We start from the raw sequence: 24996 nt of genomic DNA, 5'->3' as shown, positions 1-24996 counted from the left end.
TAATGGGCACAAACTGATGAGTTTCCCTTTTTTCTGTATCAGTACAGGCAATTATTCTCCACAAGAAACACGTAGTACTCACATATGACTTTAAAATGCTTTAACAACTACATCATAATACCCCAGGTAAAACAATAATTATAATTTGAGAATTATTTTTTAAAGAATGGCCATTACTTAAGGATCTCAACATCTGGAATTGGACTGCCCAGGAACCACTAATGTTCTATATTCTAAAGCAACAGTATGTTGTTTGCATTAGACTAATTTTTGAAACTCCTCTAACAAGGCCCACCAACTGAAAATAAACCCTTAGATATGAGTGAAGGTATGCCCACAAGCCAAACAATACACAAGTGGTACTTCTAGAAGTCTCAAACCCTGAGCAAAACTGTTCCTATGAGCCAATTCTGAAAAAAAAAAAATAGCATCTTCAAGTCACTGCCAATGTTTTAAGAAACAGCTCACTCAAAAGGCAAGCACACTCAAAACCCTCATTTCATATATATGGGTATATACCAGCCACTACCACATTCAGATAAGAGTAAAGGGAAGAAATCATGAACAAAACAAAAGCCTGCTTCTTTCTTTAGGCTACAAGTAGGAATCACCAAGATGATATGGGATTTGTACTGTTGCCACTAAGCTAATTTTGGTTGAGTCTTGTCTGGTACACAGTAAAGCATTTGATATTTATTATATGTATGATATTATTAAGTCCCAAGACAACCTTATGAGTAGGTACTATAATGATCTTTGCAGACAAAGATGCTGTGGCTCCAGAGGCTAAAGGATGTAACCAAAGACCACTAAGCTGGAATGCAGAACAGCACAGCCTTAAATGTAGGCAGTTTGTGTCTAGCACTTACTGTTAACCCATTTGCTGTACAGACAGGGAATCCATGAAACAGGTAAAGCTGCAATCTGTATTTCTCTCTAGTCTCCCTCACCATCACCTATCACAGTCTCAATGATGAAGAATAAATCTTAAACTCTATAATCTACTCATATATCTCACTTTTAGGCTCTGTGTTTCAATAGAGATTGTGTGATTATACAGGACACTAGGGCTTAGAAAACCTATGCATTGTTTTCAGTTTTTCCTGCTAGTTTTTAATTTCTCTTCTTTGTTTAGATCTGCAGCTAGAAGATAATAAAATCAGCAATGGAGCCCCTGTATGAGGAGTATCTAACAGATGATGGAACAATTGTCAAACCTTATTTCTGGCTAAGCTTCTCTCTAGATTGCACCAACTGCCCTTACCACATTCGGACAGGAGAAGAGGCAAGAGTTCCCTACACAGAATTTCAGCGGATTTTTGGATTCCCATGGTCAACATACCCTCAAATAAAACACCTCACATTTTACGAGCTGAGAAGTTCCTCTTGGAACCTGATACAAAAGGGCCATGCTAGCAACTGCACTGGGAATCTTAGCCACCCAGAATCAATGTTATTTGAGAAGAATGGTTACCTTGACTCAGTCATATCTTATAACAGCAACATTAGACATATCATTCTGTATTCCAACCACTCCCCTTGTAATGAGGCTAGCCATTACTGCATCAGCAAAATGTATACTTTCCTGATGATGTATCCAGATATCACTCTTAATATTTTCTTTTCTCAGCTCTATCATACTGAAAACCAATTTCCTACCTCAGCACGGAACCGTGAGGCTCTTCGGAGCCTGGCCAGCTTATGGCCCCAGGTCACTTTGAATCCAATAAGTGGTGACATTTGGCATTGTATTCTTGAAAATTTTGTTAGTTGTGTCCCAGGTGTTCTCCAGCCCTTTACCTCAGGGAGAATACTGGTTGACAGGTACAATGCTTATGAAATAAACTCCATAACAGGAGTAAAGCCTTATTTTATCAATGTTCTTCTGAGGCAGGAAAGAGAGAGGCAGAGCAGAAAGGTTTGGGCAACTTTAGAAAACTACCCCTTAAACAATGCTGATCCTGGACAAGCCAAACTGAGTCAGGGTCCCAGTACTTCTGTAGTTTCCATGTTGGTGCCTTACAGAGAACTACCACCAATCCTTGTGAGTCAAAACCCACAGAAACCCAGAAATGTGGTAAGACACTTGAATATGCCACAACTGTCATCATCAAAGGCCAAAGACCTTAGGGAATCTCTCTCAGGCAAGCCCATGACTGCAAGCCACAGATGGGTCTGGAGGCAGCAAAGAGGCAAATGAAAAGAACAAACAGAAATGGAAGAAATAAACTTTATCTTATCAAGCATAACATTTGCCAAAGTATTTAGTAGCCAGGTAATAAAAAAAATTGGATAGTCTCTCTCCTAGTTCTATCTGAGATGGTGATAAACTGATGTAATAAAAGCAAAACCTGATTATTTACTATAACAACTACTGTAAGTGACACAATTTTCAACATAATCCAAAATGTTGGCATAAGCAACTTTATTTCTCTTTCTAAAAGTAACTAACAAAATAAATGCTTTTAAATGGTTAGTTTATTATTTGTGTGTGTATGGATATTTTGCCTGCATATATGTCTTGCATCATGAGTGTACAGATGGAGGCCAGAAGAGGACATCAGATCCCCTGAGACTGAAGTTATAAATGGTTATAAGCTGGGAATTGAACCCAGGTCCTCTGGAAGTTGAGCCAATACTGTTAAGGGCTAGGCCATCTCTCCAGGCCCAAAATAAATGTTTTGAGGCAGAAAAGGAGTGTCTCTACTCTATCCTACCCACATCATACTTCCAAAAATGACATGGAATAAAAAAAAAAAAACTTCTGAACTGGATTCAGTATAAAAATACCCTGTAAAATTAGAGCGCACCCAAAGGCACTGACATCAAGTGCCATCTCAGGGGCAAAGTGGTGGATTTTCCACTGATTGTTGACTATGGTTGGAAGAGTTTTGGGCAGCCCATTTTTTTTGAAAGTGATTCAAAATTGTTTTGTGTCAGTAAAAGCTCTTCTGCAAATTGATTACATATGACTACAAAAAAAATTGATTTTTTTTGAAACCTAGCCAGCTACTCAGTTTGATCTTTCTGACTCAGAGCTCTCTCTCCCAAGTAAATCATAGAAGCAGGATGGTGTGTGAGAATCTTCAAAGGCTCACTCCATAACCTACTATACCAACCTCCATCACATACTATACCAAACTCCAAACCACTCTTGATGGCTTCCAAAGTTCTTTATTTCCTTATCTCATCAAGATACCAGTTTCCTACAGGGTAGGCCAAATCAAGTTTCTCTCCCTCCCTCCCTCTTCCCCCTCCTCTTTTTTTCTCTCCCTCCTTCTCTCTCTTCTTTCTCCTGTAACATATAACACAATATCCACTCAAAATGTAGGTAGCACAGTTGACTCTCCATCTTAATAAACTCACCAATCACTGTGCCCCAAATCCTTTACCCACTCTAGGCAGGTGCCCCCTTAACCACCCTCCACGCCTTCGGTTGTGTGTTACCATTATCCCTCTTCTATTAAGGCTCCCAGGTGCAAAATGAATGTGTATTTCTTTCCTTTTTTCTGACCTCTTCTTCTGTGCATATATATATATATATATATGTACCTTCTCTTAAATTCTTCAAAACATACTTCTTTTAAAGAACTTTTCCTTGACTAACCCTCTGAGCCACTTAAATAAAATTATTTTGCTTATTATAACCCACATTTGCTGCTTCATTTCTCCCTTGGAACTATGTAAATACATACTATAGAAAAAGTGCATTCAAATGCAAATTCCTATTACATATAGAGTCGAGACTGACTATAAAATCTCCAAACAAAGTCATGCTACCCTAAGAAGGTAATATGCTAATATTAACATTAAATCCCATAACATTCCATGAAGGGGAAGGAGGAGATAAGAAAGAAAAAGAACTGTCTTAGGAATAAAAATTTAAATTGTGATTAAAATAAACATGAATATATAAAGAAAATTTCTGTCGTTAGACTGCAGATTTTGATCAAAATAATTGAATATAATTTTATCATGGATATACAGTAACTACTGTTTAAAGAGATATGTTGAAGTTTATCATTAAATTATGAAATCCTATGTCCACAAATTGGAATGCTATGTTGGGGGGAAAAAAGACACCAATTCTGAGTATTATAAGGATAGCGCCAAGGCTGAGAATCTAACTCCATAATACAAGCCTAACACTGTAAGGTCCTGAATTTGATTCAATAGCACCTCTTCTGCCAAATTAAAGAGATAAAAATCATTGCCATAAAACCAGTCTTCAAAGTGGTGAAGTAGACTACAGCAGCCATAAGACACCAATTGTCTGGAATCTATGAATTTGAGTTTCAAATACGTATTTGGATTTTAATGGTATATAATAAGAGAGGAACCAGTTGTCCAGTTGTGGTGCCACACACTTGTAGGATTTGCTGAGAAAGGCAGAAGAATCACAAGTTTGAGGCCAGCCTGGGCTATGAGAGAGAGAGAGAGAGTGAGAGAGAGAGAGAGAGACAGAGACAGAGACAGAGACAGAGAGAGAGAGAGAGAGAGAGAGAGAGAGAGAGAGAGAGAGAGAGCAGAGGAGAGAATGTTGACAGAACTATAGGAAAGAGAAGTGCCCTTGACCATTACATTTTATTACTAATCAGATAGGCCTGTGTCAGAGTTTTCATTGTGAAGAGACTATGACCACAGCAAGTCTTATAAAGAAAATATTTAATTGAAGTGCCTTGTTCACTGTTCCAGAGGTTCAGTTATCATTATGATGGGGAGCATGGCAACATGCAGGCAGACAGGGTGCTGGCTACAACTTGACCAGAAGGCAGCAGGAAGTCAACTCACACTGGGTGGTATCCCAAGCATAAGAAACCTCAAAGCCCACCCCCACAGTGACACACTTCCTCCAACAAGCCCACACCCACTCCAACAAAAGCCACATCCCCTAATAGTACCACTCCCTACAAGATTATGGAGGCCAATTACATTTAAACTACCACAGCCTGTAACAGAATGTAAATGACAAGCCTTAAATTCAAGACAATACAATAAAGCTTTACAGAAGAAAATGTATTCCCTTAGCCACGTGTGGGCTACATAGTGAGACTTTTCTAAAACAAAACAAAACAAAAAAAGTGGTCTAAAGTAATCTGTTTCCTTATCTGTAAAAGCAAGGAGTAAGGGCAGAGATGATCCTGAATTCCTGATACCCCCACCTCCACCTCCCAAGCACTGGAATTAAGACATGCACCACCACACCCAGTTTATGGAGTACTCATTATTGAAATCAGGACCTTGTTCGTGCTAGGCAAGCATTCTCCTAACTGAACTAGATTCCTGAGATTGCTCATTTTGAGTTCCACCTCCTTTAAGAAAATATCAACAAAGCAACTTTTCCAAGATGTGAGCTCTACACAGTGGGTTCCTGGTCATGCATGGCTGGCCTAGAGATGGCGAGTGTGAGAAGTTTAGAAGTTCTGGCCCTCTTCAGCAAAATGACAATGGATTAAGATGCTTAAGATGTTTAAGAATATCATTACCAGTCAGGCACAGTGGCTCAAGAGGAAGAAGCTGGTGGAACTCTGTGAGGTCAAGGTCAGCCTGGTCTCCATAGAGAGTTTCAGAACAGCCAGGACTATATAGAGAGACTCTGTCTCAGGAAAAAAAATACATCACTTCCATCACACACAAGAAAGTTCCAAATAAGTAAAATAGAAGACAACATATCAAACCAGTTTGTGACACAGATCTGAAAAAAAAGACATGAGGGTATCATCCAAGAAACCAATAGGTGAATGGAAAGACACTACCTTCAGTCTGGTTCAGAGTTTGACTCTCAGTTTTGTAGACACAATTACCTATGTAGTCGATATGAAAGGAATGGATTTAGGTCATGGGTAGACAGATTTACAAAGCTCCCAAGAGTAACATATAAAGACAGCTAATGAATTGATTTCCAGTGAGATTTACATCTGGATATGCACACAAATATTTAAATCATCCAGCTTATAGTCTTCCTATGTATATTTATTATATAAGAAGCTCGCTGGATTTAAATGAGGATTCAAGCAGTTAACTGTATGAGTTAAATGTCTGTACTATCTGATTCTGCATTTGCATGGAGATAGGCATCTGCCATTTGGGATGGAACAAGGAGGCATGTACAAGAGCTTCTGTCTTCTAAGTGTTTGGTAGATGCAGCCTGTAAGAGACAACACAAAGTCTATAGTCAACTCCTATTGTGTCTAAAATATTGATTTTCTATTGACAATGTTGTTTGAGACAAGTTCTCACTCTGTAACCCAGGATACTCTAGTGGTGACTATGTAGCCCAGGGGCCTCCAGCTCAAGGCGATCTTCCTGCATCAGCCTCCTGAATGTGGGATTGTAGGTATGAGGCACCACACCCATCTTTCTTGATATTCAATAAGTTCCATCAAATTACAGTCTAATCCTACTGACTTGACCTGAGAGCAAATCTCATTTCTTTACATTTCTGCTACATACCTTGACTTCATGTGTGCATGTATGCGCCTCAGCCTTTAACGAGTAAGCTATCTTGCCAGACCTCTGCCATGCATTTTTTGACTCATAGTACATATAGTATAACAAAAAGTTTAGTTCATAGAATAATGTAATACTATTCATCTCATCTTCAAGGTTCTAAGGAGTTTTATGTCAGGTATTTAAGGCACTTACATATTAACTCATTCAATCCCTCCAATAATCCTATGAAGCGCGTGTTATTATAATACCTAAAAAGATAGTACCACAGAGAATTTGTGTTGGCCTGAGTATCAAATCCTGATGACTGAGCTGACAGTCAAGTTCATGTCTGACTGCAGAGCCCATGTTCTTTTCTTTAGCACTTCCCTAATGGTGTGTGATGTCTGGGAAACCCAGTGGTCATCAGTACCTCCTTGTGACTTCTCAGCAATTCTGTTCAAACTATACTGACTAGAGCCATCTTCTAGACTCGGGAAGCCAAGTGGCCTGCACAACCTAGGTTGGGAAATCTCAGGTGGTGGCTTTTAACCCACACTACTCCCCTTCAACCATCACCACACACCAACATAGACCCCAGGATTATCTGATTCTGTGGTGTACCAAATAGGGCATCCAAAGAAATGGGATGTGGACTTATAGCACTTAAAATTTGTTAAAATTAAAAGCAAACAAAACTATCATATAAATTCACTTTTTTATATACCTCTAAGGTCCAAAAGTAAAGACTTGAGGAATTTAGGATCACATGTTTACAATAACACATTACCCCCAAAGCTATAAGAAAATAAACCAAGTGTCCTTTGACACATGAGTGGGTAAACAAAATGTAGTATTTGTTATGTAAAATGGAACCTTGGGGCTACAAAGATGGTCCAGTTATTAAGAGCACTGGCTGACCAGGCTGTGTTGCACATGCCTTTAATCCGAGCACTCGGGAGGCAGAGGCCGGAGGATCTCTGTGAGTTCAAGGTCAGCCTGCTAGTCTACATAACAAGTTCTAGGACAGGCTCCAAAGCTACACAGAGAAACCCCATCTCAAAAATAAATAAATAAACAACAAAAAACACTGGTTGTTCTTACAGAGGACCCAAGTTCAATTCCCAGCACCCACATGGCAGCTCACAACCATCTGTAACACCAATTCCTGGGAATTGGCTATTTGTCAGGTGCTGGAGGCGGGAGAAAGTGGGGAGTTAATGTTTAATGGGTCTAGCGGTTCAGATCTGTCAAATGATGGGGGGGGCATGTAGCTGTGCTGGTGGATATGTTTGCTTGTATGTGCAGGAACACATGGAGGACCACTGCTCATGCACATGTGTACATTGCAGGTGGAGGCCAGAGGTCAGTCTCAGGTGTTTTGGATTTGTAAGTTCTGCTTGTTAAAATATTTTATGTGTGTGTGTGTGTGTGTGTGTGTGTGTGTGTGTGTGTGTGTGAGTGAGAGAGAGAGAGAGAGAGAGAGAGAGAGAGAGAGAGAGAGAGAGAGAGAGAGAGAGAGAGGTCAGAGGTGTCAGATCTCCTGGAACCAGAGTTACAAGCCGTTCTGAGCTACCCCACTTAGACCCAAACTCGAGTCCTCTACGAAAGAGATAAGCACCCTTAACTTCTGAGCCATCTCTCCAGCCCTGACTCCACTGTGGGATAAGGGGAACAGGGCCCCTCACTGGCCTAAGCTCATGGATTTGGCCACGCTGGTTTACTCCTACTCCCCAGCAATCTGCCTGTATCATCTCCCTTACACGGGGGATTTACAAACACATTCTATTATCCCTAGCTCCTTACATGGGTTCTGGGAATTGAGCTCAGTCCCTCTTGCTTGCATAGCATATGTAAAACATGCTAAAATTTTTATACTGAGGGATTATGTTGAGAACAATGGTATTAACCTATCATTACCAGAAGTGAAATTCATTTCTTTTATATTGTAGTACAAGCTTGACTGAGCTATCTCCCTAGCCTGGAATTTATTTTCTGTAACAAAGCTGTGTTGCTAGTATTTTTAATAATCAGATTAAAGGAGAAAAGGGTTGATTTTTAATACTTTGTTCACATAGTTAATAGTAAGAATGTTGGGGTACAAAGGTCTTTTTACCCACAGATCACTAGGGAAACCAGGAATGTTAAACATGCAGGCCCTCTCCTCAATGGAGGAGATAAAATATCTGTTTTCCCTCACAGAAAGCTGGTTGTGGATATTGTTAATGACCTAATGACCTTTTTTGCTCTCTCTGATAGCAGACCTCACCTACCTTTTGCTATAGAGACAGACCTCACCCAAACCCCCCAGAATGATTATCCTAGACTCTCCCTCCCTAGCTTCCACTTAATAGAACCCATCTTTGGGGGGGGGGGGAGACGTCACATGTACTGTATAGCCTGCTGATCTCTATGCCAACTCAGTCAGAGATCACACTAGATCACATATATCACATGTGACTAAAGGTGTCCACAGATTCCAGAAGATGTCAAATACCCTAGAGCTGGTGGGATTCGAGACACCTGATGTGAGAGCTGGGAACCAAACTTGGATCCCCTGTGGGAGGAGGGGGACGACACATGACAAAAAACAAACCAAATAAAACAACAGTACATACTCTTAACTGCTCAACCATCTCTCCAACCCCAATAATGTATTTTCAAATCCATATATCATCATAAAAAAGTTAGTATCTCATTCTCTACAATGTTTAAAAAAACAAGGTTTATCCTTTTGCAGCTAAGCTCTTCTCTGGAAGACAAGAGTCTTTCTGGGGAAATGGTTCAGTTGATAAACTGCTTGCTGCTCGAGCGTGAGAGCCTGGATTTAGACCCCAACACCCACATAAAAACTGAGGTAGGAGCATGAGCCTATAATCCAGCACCGGGAGGCAGAGACAAAAGAATCCCTGTGACTTACTGTCTAAATAGTCATGTGGAACTGGTGAGTTCCAAGCTCAATAAAAGACCCTGTTTCAAAAATATTTACATAAAGTGGAGAGGAATAGAGGAAGACAACCAACATTGACCTCTGACCTCCCACATGTACACACATATGCTAGCATTCATATACTCTTGTATACAAACATACTTAAGAGTACAAACTGATAATTAGTTAAAATCTTGTATGTACTAATATATAAAGGTTCCACAATTAAATCACTAAACTCTCTATTATACTTCACTGTATAATCATAAAAGCATGTAAAACTAGAGCCAATCAAAGAAAACGAATTTTGAAGGGTGTGGTTTCCTCACAATACAAGTTGATTTGTGTATTTGTAGAAACATCAAACTACAGCAAAGCATATGTAAAACATGCTAAAACTTTTATACTGAGGGATTATGTTGAGAACAATGGTATTAACCTATTATTACCAGAAGTGGAATTCATTTCTTTTATATTGTAGTACAAGCTTGACATATTTGATTAACAAAGTTCACTTTTTGTTTTAAGGCACTAGGGATTATACCCAAAGCATCATGCATATACAAGTAAATGTAAGCTCTCTACCACTGAGCTATATCCTCAACTTTAACGTTCATTTCTAACTTCAAACAATAAAAAACAATAGTGTTGTGCTCCAGGGCTCAAGGAATTGTTTTTTTTTTTTTTTTAATATTTGGTGGCAAGAGTTTGTGAGGGAAAAAGCACAGAGAAGGTAGAGTACTTGGCTTAAGATACCTAAAAAAACGACCTCATAAGACAACTTCATTAGGTCCTTGACCCTTTCTTCTTAACATACATGGGAGTGGGGGATACACATACACACTTAACTACACAAGCCACATTGTGCATGTTCGTTCTAGTTGGCTCTCTCCTGACATCACATCGGTCCCAGTGACTGAACTCTGCTTGTCACAGCAAGGACCTTCACCAGCTGCGCCAGCTCACTGGCCCTAATCCTTGGTTCTTTGCAACATCACAAAAATAAGGAGTTACAAATGCAGCAGTAAAATCTCAGGAAATTAAGATTCAGTCTCCTTTAACGTTGACGACAACCTGGTTATTTGCATAATGAATACATCTTAAACCAAGCAAACCCTTTGTATGAGAGGAAAGCAATCATTTGAAAAAGTCAAAGAGAACAAAATTACCTAGGATCAATTAAGTATCATGAGTAACAGTAAAAATTTACGATTTACAAGAAAGAATACTGTGCTGTTTCTAATTAAAACATAAATTAAGAACAGGTTTCTTCAGACACAAACATTTCCTTTAAATCTTGTAAAGAGTTAAATATTGGACAATGAGAGGTAAGGAAGTAATGTATCCATTAATAAAATGCTCAATTTTTAAATGTTACTTTTGAATTAATTTGTGAGATCATTAATAGACTTATTAGCAGTGTTGACTACCCACTACATCCTAGGCACTTAGTTCACGAGGAAGCGCTACTTAAAAAGAAAAACAGAAAACCAAAGCAAGCAAGCAAACAACAGCAACAAAAAAACACTGTCCCATTTAACACAATTCACACAGGGACCAAAATTCAGCAATCAAGATAATTACATCCTTGAACAACTGATTTTTTTTATTCCTCACTGTTCCATTAAGATGATTTCTACCCCAGAATTCTTCCCCAGTTCTAAAATAAGAGAAATTATCCAAGTAAGACAATAGGAAAAACTAAGACTTGAGATTAGGGCTACGTTAGCTCTTAAATCCTTGTTTCCATTTTCACTCAACAGTGCATCTAATATTTAATTTTCTCTTCAAAGAAAATCTCAATTTAAAAGAACAAAAAGTACAGTCAGCTTTAACATCAAAAAGAATATGCAGTGTAGTTTTTATGGAAGTTACACAAGATTGAAACAGAAAAAATACTTAAACCAATCGTTATTCTAAGTTACATAATGCCATCATCACAATAATGATCTTATACGTCAGCAAATGACTTTAAAAGTAAGTATTTCTGCCTTTGCACTCTTAACACATGAGCGTTTTTTACGAGCTCACAATGTGAATGTTAGTCAAGGAAATGTCACTGCTGTCAACCAGATGATATACTTAGAGGGAGATGCCACATTGCCTCTTCACAAGGAGAAAGAATGAGTTTCATTTAGAGTGCTCTCTCTACATGAACACATTCACATATCTGGACATGTGTATATGCCTATATTCAACACATGCTTGATCCTGAGATCTTTCTCTTTCTGATTCCCTATTCTCAGCATGGCTCTCAAATTGTATTGCCTTTTATATTTTATTAACTCATCAAGCATGCACGGACTATCTTCTGAATACTTATTTTTCGTGGGGAAAGGGGATACATAAGAAAACTTAGACTCTACCCTTCAGAATATTGGGATCTCTTTCACCAGTGAGATAGAATATGGCATATCATCAGTGTAATTTATGAAACTAGTTCTGCAAAACCAATGATACATCGCACATATATGCAGAGTTTTAGAGTCTTTTTGAAGCATTTCCGAGTATTGAACCCTGGGAACATTCCTGTGAAGTGCACATTAGCCCCATTTTTGCAGTAAGAAATCTGAGGCTCCAAATATTAAGCACCGTGCCTCAATCAAGCAGATTAAGAAAATTGAGACTTCAGCCAGTTTTCTAATCCCAAGCCCACTGCTCTTTTCAGTACAGCACAGCAAAGGAGGGATGGGGTAACTCAACAGGACCATATCCAACCTTCTGTTATTTGTGAAACCAGGTAAGCCTGCATCCAAGCAGGCACAGCCAAGCGCCGGAATTAATTTTATTCTATGAATGCTTATACTACAGTATAATACACAGAGCACAGCTATTATTTCTTCAATCTTAGTGCCTCTCCCTCAGTAAGAGCTCTGATCTCACAAACGGGGATGTAGGCTATAACAACTCACAGGCAGGCTCCCAGGAACCTTAAACCATAAATATCCACCTTGAAAGTCCAGTTCCTATTGATCCTTGCACATGTTGTTTTCCCTCAGCACTGAAGAGCCTAACTCGCCCACCCTCTTCTGGCATTCTTGCTCCAAATAACTACTTATTTTTAAGATGTGATGACGGATTCTACAAAATGCTACAAGTTTGCCCCAATTTCGCCACCCATCCCCAGCTCCGGCCCAGGCGAATTTCCCTCCCTCCGGATGGAGAGAATACCGAGTTTAGATTCTGCAGGTCCGGCAGCGATGCTGTCTGTCACACAGCGCTGACAGGTAAGAAGTGACCTCTCGACTCCGTCCTTGGGGATCTCCCGCCGACAGAGCGGCGGGATCCCAAACCCGGGAAGGGGCTCTCAGCTCAGGAACGCAGCCCCTGGCGGCGCTCGGTCCGAAGGGAGGGCTTCGATCACTAGTTGTGTGCTGGGCGCCCAGCGGAGCATCACTCCGCCTCATACTCCTGCTGACTGCAGGGGACTAGGTCCTGCAGCCAGTCCATGCCACCCCACGCCCGAGTCCGGTCACCCAGACCTCACACCGGACCCCAACAACAAGCCTCTGGCACCGACAGCAGCGGCGGCGGTGGCGGCGGCAGCAGCAGACCAGGCCACGCGCCCCAGGTGCCCATAGCCTCCAACCCAAGACCCCCCGCAAGGCTGGACCGCAGAAAAGCGTTTCTATGGGAACCTCCCGGGTGTCACGTGACGTTCCCGGCGGCCAATCGCGTCTCCCCGCCGCTTTCTGTCCGCCCGCCGCCCCCGCCTCCTTCATCGGCCCCGCCCCTTCCCTGCAGCGGGCCTGCGCGTGCGCGGTGCTTCCCGCGCGCTCCCTGGCGGACGCGCGCTACCCCGGGGACCCGGGGACGCGGGGGCGGGGCGGGGGCTGAAGGAGAGCAGCTCGGCGCTGAGGAGGAAGCGGCGCCCGGCTAGCGCGCAGGCCCAGAAGCGAGCAAGCAGCGGCTACCGGCGACGCCCCAGAGCGGAAGAGGGAAGTGAGCCGCGCCGGGCTGGGCTCGCGAAAGGCAAGAGGCACCGCGGAGGGAAGGCCAGCGTCGCGTCGCGATCCGGGATGTCGAAGAACACGGTGTCGTCGGCCCGCTTCCGGAAGGTGGACGTGGACGAATATGATGAGAATAAGTTCGTGGACGAGGAGGACGGCGGCGATGGCCAGGCCGGGCCCGACGAGGGCGAGGTGGACTCTTGTCTGCGGCAATATCCTTGTTCTCGCGGAGATCGGGGGTCGGGGGCCGGGCGGACGCGTGGCACTGGGTGGGGATGGAGGGCAGGAGCTCCCGGGGCCGTGCTCGCGAACTTGCGGGCGCCCGGATTCCTCAGGTGCGCCGCCCCAGCGGCCGCGCCCTCGCGGGGGACCGGCCGGCGCCCTAGTGGGCACCTGAGCTCCAGAAATTGATGCCTGGTGGGGACTCGGGCGTCCCGCTTGGAGTCCGCTTTTCTGTCGGGCGTGTGGTTTGCAGAACGGTGAGATAGTTAATTCCTAGCCCGGTATTGAGGCCCCTGGTACATTCAGCCCATGGGCTTTTTCATCATCATCATCATCACTGTTAAGAGAAAAGGATTTGGCACATAATTCATTCGCACAGGGCGAAGGGAGTTTTCTTCTCCAAAATTCCCCTTTAAAGCGTGGAGCCTTTAACTGCTAAGAAAAAAGCCAATAGGAAAAAGATAGGGAATGCATGTGGTGAATCCCTGAAAATCCTTAAGATAAATCCCAGTGAATAAAAAACAGAGGATGAGTCGGTTCTAGAAACCAAAATCGTTTTTCTGAAATTGTTTCCATTCGAATTAATATATGGCTGTCAGTTCCTGATTCCTTAGGTTTGCATATCTGAATATTCATAACCCTGAAATTCATTTGCATCGATCTCTTAGGAAAATAGAAATGTTGCAAATTGTAGCTTTAGAAAAATCGCTCTCGTTAAGTCTGTTCATACAGCTCTTTCCTCGTCAATTTTCTACTGGATTATAATGAAGCAATAAATAAGTGAACAAAAATAGTGATAACTACAACATTGAACATACATATAGGTTTCACTTTCACATCAGTTGCTACTAACTTGATTACTTATTTAAATACTTGGGCTTTTTTTTTCTTTAAAAAGGTGTTCTTTAGAAAACCATGCACCCTTGAGAGTAGTTTATCACCAACTGTAGGTAATTTTTATTAGACCTTTTCTGTAGAAGTGGTGAGCATTACTCTTTGAAAAAAATCTTTATGATGGGTATGTGATATTTTATTAAAATAATGTATTTTAGGAAATTTCTGGCGACTCCTATTTCTGTGTCCATTATCAGTTGAGTCTACTTTTTCCTCAACCCATCTTAAAATATAAAGATACAGTTTCTCGTTATAACTAGGAGATACAGCCCTGTACTACATACAGACGGAGGAACAAGTGACTCTGTGGTTTTCCTTTTAGGGAAATGACTGCCTATTCTGACTGTCTGATTGGTTTTCCGTTTCCCATGCTTGCTAACTCACTAGTGCTTTCAGAGCCTGATTGAATAGGTATGAATGGTCCAGCCCAGTTTCGAATAACCTGTAGGAAAAAAAAAAAAAAAGTAGGCTGCCACCTACAGGTTATGTGGATTATTACAGCTTCCGTAGCCCTGCTCATCAATATTAAGCTATTGCCTGTTCCGTTCCTATTGCCAGAGTAGTCAGCCAGCATTTCGGTAATATACAGTGTAGTTTCAATATAAGGTTTAGGGTTGTTTTCCAATAAGAATTAGACACAAATAAGATGGTATACTTTGTTTGCTGGTATTGGTTTGTAGGCTGCTTCCACTGGTAACCTAATAATTCTGATGCAAATTATAAGGTTTCTTGACTACCTATCTAGACAATTGTGTGTATTTCACTAGAAAGTGTAATCTCTTTGATGGGACCAAGGTCAAGGTATCTTTGCTTTAAAAATAATTCCTATATTCTCTTAATTGATTTTAACCTTTGATTGACATATTGGAAATAAACGGATGCAGTTTCTAATATTGAACATAACGTCCATAGTAATTTTTGTTACTATAGAAAGTCAAGTCTTAAGAACCAGTAGTGCTGTAAAGCAGGGGCTGTCCTTTGTTGTTATCCCCTTAACCGTCATTACAGGAAACATGACAGCTGCACTCCAGGCGGCTCTGAAGAACCCCCCTATCAACACAAAGAGTCAGGCAGTGAAGGTGAGTTGCTGGCTACAGCATTAGTCTCTTCCATGTCTCACTGTTCTTACCGAAATCCTTGACACAAGACTTTACTATGTGAATTTTTTGTTTATTGTTTTTTTCTTTTGAGATTGGGTCTAGATGTATAACCTGGCCTAGAACTAACTCCCAGAGATCTCCTGCCTCCACTTGGATTAAAGGCATATGCCACCACATCCAGTTTAAAAGGAAATTCTTGATAAGTAAAAACATCTTACAAAAAATAGCAGTGAAATGTAGAGTTGGGATAATGTGGTGTAGAACACAGTCAATTTAAAGGATGGAGAAATCAGTTCTGTTAATTATGTTAATATTAAATATTATGGAAGACAAAGATATGATCATAAGCATAAAAAGATGATCACCATGCTCCTTCCTTGGGTCAGTTACTGCCTTTGGTATTGCTGCATGCTTAAAGAGTTTCTACAAGGGTTTATATTCTTTAAAAAAAAAAAAGTCTTATAATTCAACTGTATAACAATGTGCAAGAACTTATTTTCTTTTCTTTGCGGGGGGAGGGTTGGTTTCGAGACAGGGCTTCTCTGTGGCTTTGGAGGCTATCCCGGAACTAGCTCTTGTAGACCAGACTGGTCTCGAACTCACAGACATCTGCCTGCCTCTGCCTCCTAAGTGCTGGGATCAAAGGAGTGTCCCACCACTACCACCACCCATTGAGAACTTCTCTTCTTGGCAATAAGATTATTTCTAGGGGCTGGAGAGATGGCTCAGGGCTTCAGAGCACTAACTTCCAGAGGACTCAGGTTCAATTCCCAGCACCTACATGGCAGCTCACAACTGTCTGTAACTCCAGCTCCATATGATCTGACACCTTCACACCAATGCATGTCAAATAAATTTTAAAAAAAAATCTATTTCTAAAGCATTTTAGCTGCAATGCACCATTATGTAACATTCTATATATACCCAATCCCTTTTATTGTATATTAGATTGCCTAGTTTGTCCTGCTAAAATGAATAATCTTAGATAAATCTTAACTATTTCTGTCACTAAAATTCCCGGAAGATAAATGCTAGATCAAAAATAGCATTGTTTTTAAGGCTTTAATATACAAAGTACTGTGAAATCCCTAAGAGCTCTGTGGTTTCCTTCCCTGCGTCAGTCCTCTACCGATTCTTATAGAACTGCTTTGTTGTTTATTGTTTAAAATGCAGGCTCACCAAAGCCCTGTGGTCTGCAGGTCTACATCTCAGGACCTCAAGAACTCTAATTGTAGTATAGGTAAATGCATAGTGATTAGTGATTATCAAGGCAACAAAACTTTGTATGGGGGGAAGCTTTCTTTGCTTTTTAAAAATTGTTAGAACATCATTAAAATTCCCCCTTTACCCCTAATGTTTTTTCTTTTTTCTTTTTTTTTCTTTTTTTCAATGACAGCTTTGGGGGGGCGGCGTTTATAGCTTTAGATACAAAGGTATTTTTCTAAATAGAGAAATTGCAGTCTTTAAACTGAAGATGACATTGATAGTAGAAATGTTTTGTAAAATCCTGCCAGTAGCAATGATGAGGAGACCACTGTGTGCTGAACAGAAGGAAAAATGAATTGTAGAACGAGTTGATTAAGTGTTCTCTCTGCTTAGACGATGTGTAAAGAGATTCCTTTGCTTCTGGAACAGGCTTTACCAGAGGGAAAGTTTAGAGATGAGCATAGATAGAACTAATGTCCTTAGCTAGGAAACTTAAAAAAGTTTTGTATGGTTTTAAACAGGAGCTTTTAAGAAAATACCACTTTTGAAAGATAGTACCGAATAGAATTGTATAAATCGGTTTCCTTCTTTTGTTGGGCGTTTTTTAAGTTTTTAAATGATATACTAAATTGTTAAATTTTCCCATCAGTCTATTAGTAAATCCCCACTTCTACCTTCTGTACTATCAAGACTGTGTTCTAGCCCTTTAATCCTAGCACTCAGGAGGCATAGGCAGGCAGATCTCTGTGAGTTCAAGGCCAGCCTGGTCTACATAGTGAGTTCCAGGCTACACAGTGAGACCCTGTCTCAAAAACAAGTGAGCAGAATGGGTTCCCTTCTTTCCAGCTCTCCTGTCATGGCAGCCAGAACCACCGTGTGTTCTTGGAATTGCCCCTAATGGGCACCCTGCTTCTATCTTACTCCTGCTGTCATTGCTGTTCTCAGCAGAGATGCCAAAATAGTCTTAAAATGAGAATCAGATTGTGTCTCTGCTCTTAAAACTCTGTTGTTTTAGAGAGAAAGCCAGAGCCATTGCAGTGTGGCCTGCAGGCTTCCTCCCGTGCTCTGTCTTCATGTCCTGTTCTCTCACTTCCTTGCTGCTTCTCCCACCACTCAGCTCTGTCGTATCAGGTCTTTCGATCATTCTGAACACTCTTAAATCCATGCTAACAGCACTTGTTCTTATCTAAACACTGGCCATATTCCCAAAGAGTTTTCTTTCACATCCTCCAAATCACCCTTCAAATTTCACTCCAGTGTGGCCTTTCTAAAATTGTGTTCCTAGCATACATGTGTCTGAATGTTTTGTTATGTATTTACCCTCAGGACCGGGCAGGCAGCATTGTCTTGAAAGTGCTCATCTCTTTTAAAGCTAATGATATTGAAAAGGCTGTTCAGTCTCTGGATAAGAATGGTGTGGACCTCCTAATGAAGTATATTTATAAAGGCTTTGAGAGCCCCTCTGACAATAGCAGTGCAATGTTACTACAGTGGCATGAAAAGGTAAGTTACAAACTACAGGTCCTTATAGCTGGTTCCTTTGTAGTAGAGAATAAGACCTCTTATCACCTGGAAAACAACAAGACCTGATTCTATATCTTTATTAGTGCAAATAAAATGCATGAGAATGAAAAGTTCATATTTGCTTACCAGCCTTGGTCTTAAGTGATTCTGATTTGCATTGCATATTTATTTGCATATGTTTAGTACATAACTGATTATGTACTTGAGGTATGAATCCCAAGAAAAATTTCAAAAGAAAATCATGGAAATCAAGACTTCTTTTACACCAATTAAAAAAAACAACCTAAAATGAAAGGCTTAATGTATGGTACATACAAACGGTAGAAAGTTATTCATCCATGAAAAGGGATGGAGTTTTTATACTTGCTACAATATTGATGAACCTAGAAGATGTTGTACTAAATGAAACCAGACACAAAAGAATACTTGGTATTTCTCCTTATGTGAAATAATATGAAATAGGCAAGCTCAAAGGAGTGGAAAGTTACTAGACGTTGCCAACGACCATGGAGAAAGGTTAGAGAGCTTGCCTGACATTCCCAAGGTTTGATTCCCAACACTGTATTTTTGCTGTTTGGTTTTCAGGAATTGTTATTGGCCATGCATGGTAGTGCATGCCTATAATCCTGCACTCTGGAGAGAGACATTCCAGACCAAACTGGTCTATATAGTGAACATGCTATATTGAGAGTCTGTGTCTCGGAGAGGAAAGAAATTAGTGTTAGTTCTATGTAACAAGTCAATAGATAGATGAACCAGCTGACTCAGTGGGTAAAATTTCCTGCCACCAAGCCTGTCAACCTGAGTTCACTCCCTGGGACCCACGTGGTGGATAGAAGGAACGGCTACCTCCACACATACATTGTACGTACACGTATACACACACACACACATGCACACAAAGCAAGTGTAATTTTAGGTAATCTTTCATTCCTAGCTCTTATAATGATAAAAATATAAACAATGGCATTAAAAATCCAACAGATAAAGGGCTACATATTCTCTAACATTCTCAGAACTCCAGGGGATCCTCTCCTTCCACCTTGTTCGGGCAGGGTTCCTCTTTGTTTCTTCTACTGTGCTGTATGCTTCAAATGTAGCTGGCCTAGGAACTTCTGGCCACATCTCCCCATAGAGATGCTGGAATTCCAGATGCTAACTACAACTTTTTGTGGAGATCCAGCTCAGCATGCCAGGCTTGCATAGATGCACTTTGAACGTTGTGAGCCATCTCTTCAAGCCCCCCAAAGTCACTTTTTAAAACCATTCTCAAGTCTGAGTAAAAACACACATATAAGATAAAACTAAAGGCTTCAGTTGAGTCCCTTTACCTTACATACACTACAGAAGAGCTAATATTTATGAATGGCATTCCTCACAGTGTTCCAGTGTAGTGTCCGTCCTAATTACAGAGCACCCTTTCACTGAAGGGAACTCGTGCAGTAATTTGTATGATCATTTCACTTGGGACTCTTTGTTTGATCGATTCTGCACTTGTTTATATTTCATTTCTTTCTCAGTAGCTCTGAGGTATGCACATGTCTTTCTGTCTTCAGTTTGCAGCTGAAGAACCTACCTCTAAAGCCCAACCGACAGCAGTCCAGGATAGCCTCAGGGTCACAGTGACATTGATTGGGAATTTGTTACAGTCCAAACATTCTTCTGAGACATTTATAAATGTATTAACTCATGTAATCCTCAAAAAAAATGCTAGAAGGAAAAGCTCTTGTAGGTGAGAATGTGGTCCATGTGTTAAGTCTGTTTCTTCCCAGTCTCCTCTCGAGAGTTGACTTTCTCACAGGTCCAGGACCATCGATGGTACAGGTCTCTAATGCACCCTTCCCAGCATCTCAAGATAGCTGCTATAGCATCCTAACTGTCTTGCCACCAGTCTCACCTTGCACTAGTCTGTTCTCTACCCAGCCACTGGTACATTATCTGTAAAATCCAAAGGTATCCTCATCAGTCATTGATGCCTGTACCAGTTTCTCTTAGGCTTCAGCTTTTCCCTGAATACACCCTACCCCCCACCTCCACACTGTTTTCAGGTATCAATCTGTCAAGTTTCCCTAACATCTTTTGCTGTCAGGTTAGGTATATGCCCTTTCTCTGTTTTTGTAGCACCCTAAGATAACTCACACTACTTCATACATGATACCGAAATGTTGTTTGTATAACTGTCTCATAGTAGACCAAAGGATGTTTATTTACTTTCATATCCTCACAATACACAATGGTACTCAAAATATTTTTTCAATAAAAGTAAGCCAGAATTTCCAATTTGCTGATATTTAATCATGACTCAATTATGCAAGTTCATAAGTTCAAAGTTAGAGATCATCAGCTCTTAAGTAATACCTTCTTACCTTAGGAGGAAAATCTGCAAACTAAGAGGAAGTTGGGGTGACTTGTCCCAACTTAAGGTTCTTTCCTGACCATGATATGGGTGGGAGATGGAGAATGTCCTGAATTTATATTTGAACACCTGTTTTAGTCAGGAACATTGTGCTGCAGACATCTTTAAACATTATTTAGACACAGTGTGCTAGAATAGAGACCAGTGTATATTTGGAAGTAAGTTCACAGGGGGCAGGAACCCTTGGTCTTTGTTTTCTGTTATGCCCTAGTCCTAATAATAAGACCACTATTTGTCTCATGTTGAGCACTGCCTGGGACATAGTAGAAGCTTAGAATGATTTCAGTATTCTGCCTAATCTGAGACTTGACCCTTTATTACCCTGTCTGTGTGTTTGGTTTGTTTTAGGCACTTGCTGCTGGAGGGGTAGGGTCCATTGTTCGTGTGTTGACTGCAAGAAAAACTGTGTAGTCCAGCTGGAACTGGACATCACTCACAGAAGTGGGAGTTGCTGGTACAAAGACCAAAACAACCAAATGGCACCGCTGCCCTGTGGGTAGCATCTGTTTCTCTCAGCTTTGCCTTGCTTCCTTTTTCATACTTATAAAGAAGAAAATTACATATCAGTTTCCTTAATGAAAATTTCGATAATGTGGAGAAAATTTTGTTTCAAGGGGGGTGTTTGATCCTTTCATAACCATGTCAATAATATGTATACCATTCTGTAATTTATATTCAAGTTTGATTGTGCAATTTTTACTCTTTTGCTGGTTTAAGGGTTTTACTTTATTTTTAACCAATACTGAGAGATCTGATCAAATTTGAGGCCAGTTTCCTAACTCATTGCTAGTCAGGAAGTGATCTTTATTTTTAAAAATGAGAGACTGGCAGCTATTAACATTGCAAAACTGGACCACTCTTCCCTTATTTGAGCAAAATGTGTTTCCAGAGCAAGTAGTGGGTGAGCCCCACTACCGATTTCCAGCTTTATTTCTGCTTGCTTCCAGATAATGGTGTGAATGTAAGTGTGCTACTTCCTGTTAGCATCCAGTTATCATGGCCTCAATCTCTTTGTGGTGACCCAGGGTCCAGAGCAAGGAGTCTTGCTCTATATAAATGTATTTGCAAAATACAAGCGCCTCTTTGGCACAAACATCACATTTTCCTTCTGATAATAAGGCTGTCTGGGGAAAATACCCCAAGTCAGAGAAAGGACATTGAAACTGATGTAATTCAAACTCTAGCAGCCTCTAAATGAAATACTGCTTTCTTCCGAAATAAGGTAGCTGCCTTAGACATTTACGCAAGTATTCACTGTAATATTTCATATGCCCAATGACGTCTTCAGTGTTCTTCGGGTAATGGGGATCTCAGAAAATTTGGTTCTGATCCAAACAAATACATATTCTGTGTTTCAGCTCAGTGTTTTTTTAAGAAAGAAAATGTCACACAGTGAAAAAAAATAAAATGTGTTTACTTTGTTGGACAAACCAAATTGGTTCTCAAAAAAATGACCGGTGCTTGTAAAAAGTTATTATTATGAAGTAGTTCCAAAACAATCACGTGAATGAATGCACATGGCCAAGAGGGAATCAGCCTGGTTAGTCTGTGCATAAGATGCCAGTTCCAGAGTCACTGACTGAGGTGAGAACCAGTGCAGAAATTCTGTAAACTGCTGTTTTTGATACCTGCTTTTTGTTTTGTTCTGTTTTGTAAAATTATGATAAACTTCAGAAAATAAAATGTCAGTGTTGAATAATTTCTTTTTCTTGGTTGAATACTTGTAAATCTCCAGTTAGTTAAGGAGCAGGGTGTTTGGTGCTGCTGCCGTCTTAGGGGAGGATGTACAAAGTCACTTGATAGAAACAGGTGCAGAGGAGAGCCACTAATGATGTCAGAGCACTGCTGAGGCTGCTGTGTGACTGAGGTGCCAGCAGAACATGTCAGAGACCAAATGGACCAAATTCTTGGAGCTGCAAAAGTCACTCCAGCTTCTAAGCTCTCCCTTGTAGACCTCAGACCTACTTCTCACACCTGTCTTCTCAGCAGCTCTGCTCTCGGCCTCACCTGGCTAAATTCCTGCTTGACTCAAGCTAAGCAATGCGCATTGGAAGCCACCAAGCAGGCATAGCACAACCACTTAGGAGCATGCTCACACTGTTTCTGTGACCTAACTCCTGGTGTGTGTGTTGGGGGGGGGGGGGGGTTCTAATGCTGTAATCCGTGTTTTATATTCACTGGAATGGATATGGGAAAATCTGTCAGCCTGTCAGCTCTACCAAGTAGAAATAGTAAAAATGGGCAACAATACAGCATAGGATTGAATGAGGGGGTGCCAACTGAGGACAGTGGGCTCTACAAGTGTTTCTGTCTAGGTGACAGTAACTAGCGCACCACCCCTGGTGGATAGTAAAGTAGATAAATGCTGGCCAGTACTTTGCACACAAGTGGCTCTCAGTTGCCTGTGTGACAGCCAGTGTATGTGGAGGTCAGAGGACTGACAATTCTTCTTCACTCACTTTTCCACTTTATTTTTTGAGTCACTGAACTTGGAGCTTACCAGTGGCTTGACTGACTGGCCAACAAACCCCTGGGGATCTTCCTGTCGCCACCTCCAAAGTGCTGAGATTACAGACACCGCAGTGTCTGACTTTGTGCCAGCCCCTGAATAGGTATGCTGGTCACAGCAGCCCTTTACCCTCAACCATCTTCCCGCTCCACAGAAGCAGCTCTCTGCCTGTTGCTCATCTTTAATCACAGTGGTTAGGAGTGATTTGGTGCGACCCTGCTTTGTTTTTGAGAAATGGATCTTGATTTTTAGTTCAGACTGGCCTCAGACTCAGCAATCCTGCCTCAGCCTCCACCCGGGATGACAGGTGTGCCCATACCAGGCTTGCTGTCACCTTTTTTTCTTTTTCCAAAAGGGAACAGAGGCAGGGAGAAGTCTCAACAGTCGAGGCTGAGGCAAGCAGATCATGAGCCTGTCTGAGCTAGCTGGCAAGAGCCTGTCTTAGAAAACCAAGGGCTGGCCATGTAGCGTAGTGATGGAAGTTGGCATGTTCTGCATCTTAATCCCCACACACCAAAAGGGAGACGCAGCAAATACAAACACAATTTCTAGGTAGCAGCACCGTTTAGGAAATGGTGGTGGGTGAGCATGCTGAATACCTCAGGAAATGCATTGATGCACAGGTGAAAACTGCAAGTAATGCAGATTAATCACATCCAGATGTTTCAGACGAAGGCAGTTTGGGCGTTGTTGCTTTCTCCTGCATTGAGAAGTAAGTCTTGGGTACTTGAAAACTGATGTCCTGCCACTTAGCATGTGACTATGAATGCAGTTGTTGTTGGGTGAACAACAAAAACCAAGTGGGGGCTGGAGAGATGGCTCAGAGCTTAAGAGCACTGGCTGCTCTTCCAGAGGTCCTGAGTTCAATTCCCAGCAACCACGTGGTGGTTTACAACCATCTATAATGAGATCTGGTGCCCTCTTCTGGTGGGCAGGAATACATGCAGGCAAAAGGCTGTATACATAATCAATAAGTAAATAAATAATAATAAAAAAACAAGTGGACCAAAGGCCAATGAGTCAAATCAATCCAAACTAAGTTTTGCAAGGATGGGAAGGACAGGGGGTCCAGGTGACATGAACAGAAGAATGAAAATGTTTAAGAGAGTTAGTTCACTCTTGTAGTTTTAACATTTCAATAAAATAAAATTCTAGACCATGAAAGTCACTAAACAGATTGCACTTGCATAAGGAGTGTCTCGGGAAATTTGAAACAGGAAGGAATGACAGGAGGTGTTTTTTGGTGTGGTTTTAGCCAAATAGATATATGGTCATTTAGTCTTTTGCATTTTATAACAGTCAAAAAGAATGGAAAAATTAAATTTTATAAGAAAGGCATCTGAAGCCGGGCGTTGGTGCTGCACGCCTTTAATCCCAGCACTGGGGAGGCAGAGGCAGGTGGATCTCTGTGAGTTCGAGGCCAGCCTGGTCTCCAGAGCGAGTACCAGGATAAGCTCCAAAGCTACACAGAGAAACCCTGTCTCGAACCACCCCCCCCAAAAAAAAGCATCTTAAATTATCAATGAAGAGCTGTTCATTAAAAATTATTCTTGCATTGGTGGCACACACCTTTAATCAGGAGGCAGAGGCAGGCGGATCTCTGAGTTTAAGGGCAGCCTGGTCTACAGAGCAAGTTCTAGGATAGGCTCCAAAGCAATACAGAGAAACCCTGTCTCAAAAAAACAAAAAAATAAAAAATAAAATAAATTATTCTTGCTGTGATGGATAGGAAGCTCTGTGGCTGGGGCTTATTCCACAGTCCTGAGGCCTAGAATTGGGATTAAAGTGCTCAGGACCAAGCCAGAAGCCCTACAGAA

General features: G+C 41.2%; 3 protein-coding genes across 4 annotated transcripts in view; 2 read left to right on the top strand and 1 right to left on the bottom strand.

Annotated features, from left to right (window-relative positions):
* The window catches only part of Rgl1 (ral guanine nucleotide dissociation stimulator like 1), a 253143-nt gene extending 240168 nt beyond the window's left edge, over positions 1-12975 (bottom strand). For both annotated transcript variants that reach the window (XM_027417374.2, XM_035445701.1), the window contains exon 1: positions 12530-12975. The gene's annotated coding sequence lies outside the window, so the exon portion shown is untranslated. The remainder of the gene's footprint in view (positions 1-12529) is intronic.
* Positions 1166-2200, top strand: Apobec4 (apolipoprotein B mRNA editing enzyme catalytic polypeptide like 4). The gene has a single exon (XM_035445702.1). The coding sequence runs from the start codon at positions 1166-1168 to the stop codon at positions 2198-2200; it is 1035 nt and encodes a 344-aa protein (XP_035301593.1).
* A 244-nt stretch (positions 12976-13219) lies between the features above and the next one.
* Arpc5 (actin related protein 2/3 complex subunit 5) lies at positions 13220-22371 on the top strand. The gene is made up of 4 exons (XM_027417378.2): positions 13220-13520; positions 15431-15503; positions 18057-18233; positions 21019-22371. Exons 1-4 carry the CDS (start codon positions 13378-13380, stop codon positions 21079-21081), a joined length of 456 nt encoding a protein of 151 aa, XP_027273179.1. The 5' UTR covers positions 13220-13377; the 3' UTR covers positions 21082-22371.
* Positions 22372-24996: the final 2625 nt, after the last annotated feature.

This window comes from Cricetulus griseus, chromosome 5, assembly GCF_003668045.3.
Source record: "Cricetulus griseus strain 17A/GY chromosome 5, alternate assembly CriGri-PICRH-1.0, whole genome shotgun sequence".
NCBI lineage: Eukaryota > Metazoa > Chordata > Mammalia > Rodentia > Cricetidae > Cricetulus > Cricetulus griseus.
Note: the sequence above shows the minus strand (reverse complement) of the source record. Positions and strands in the feature narration are given on the sequence as shown.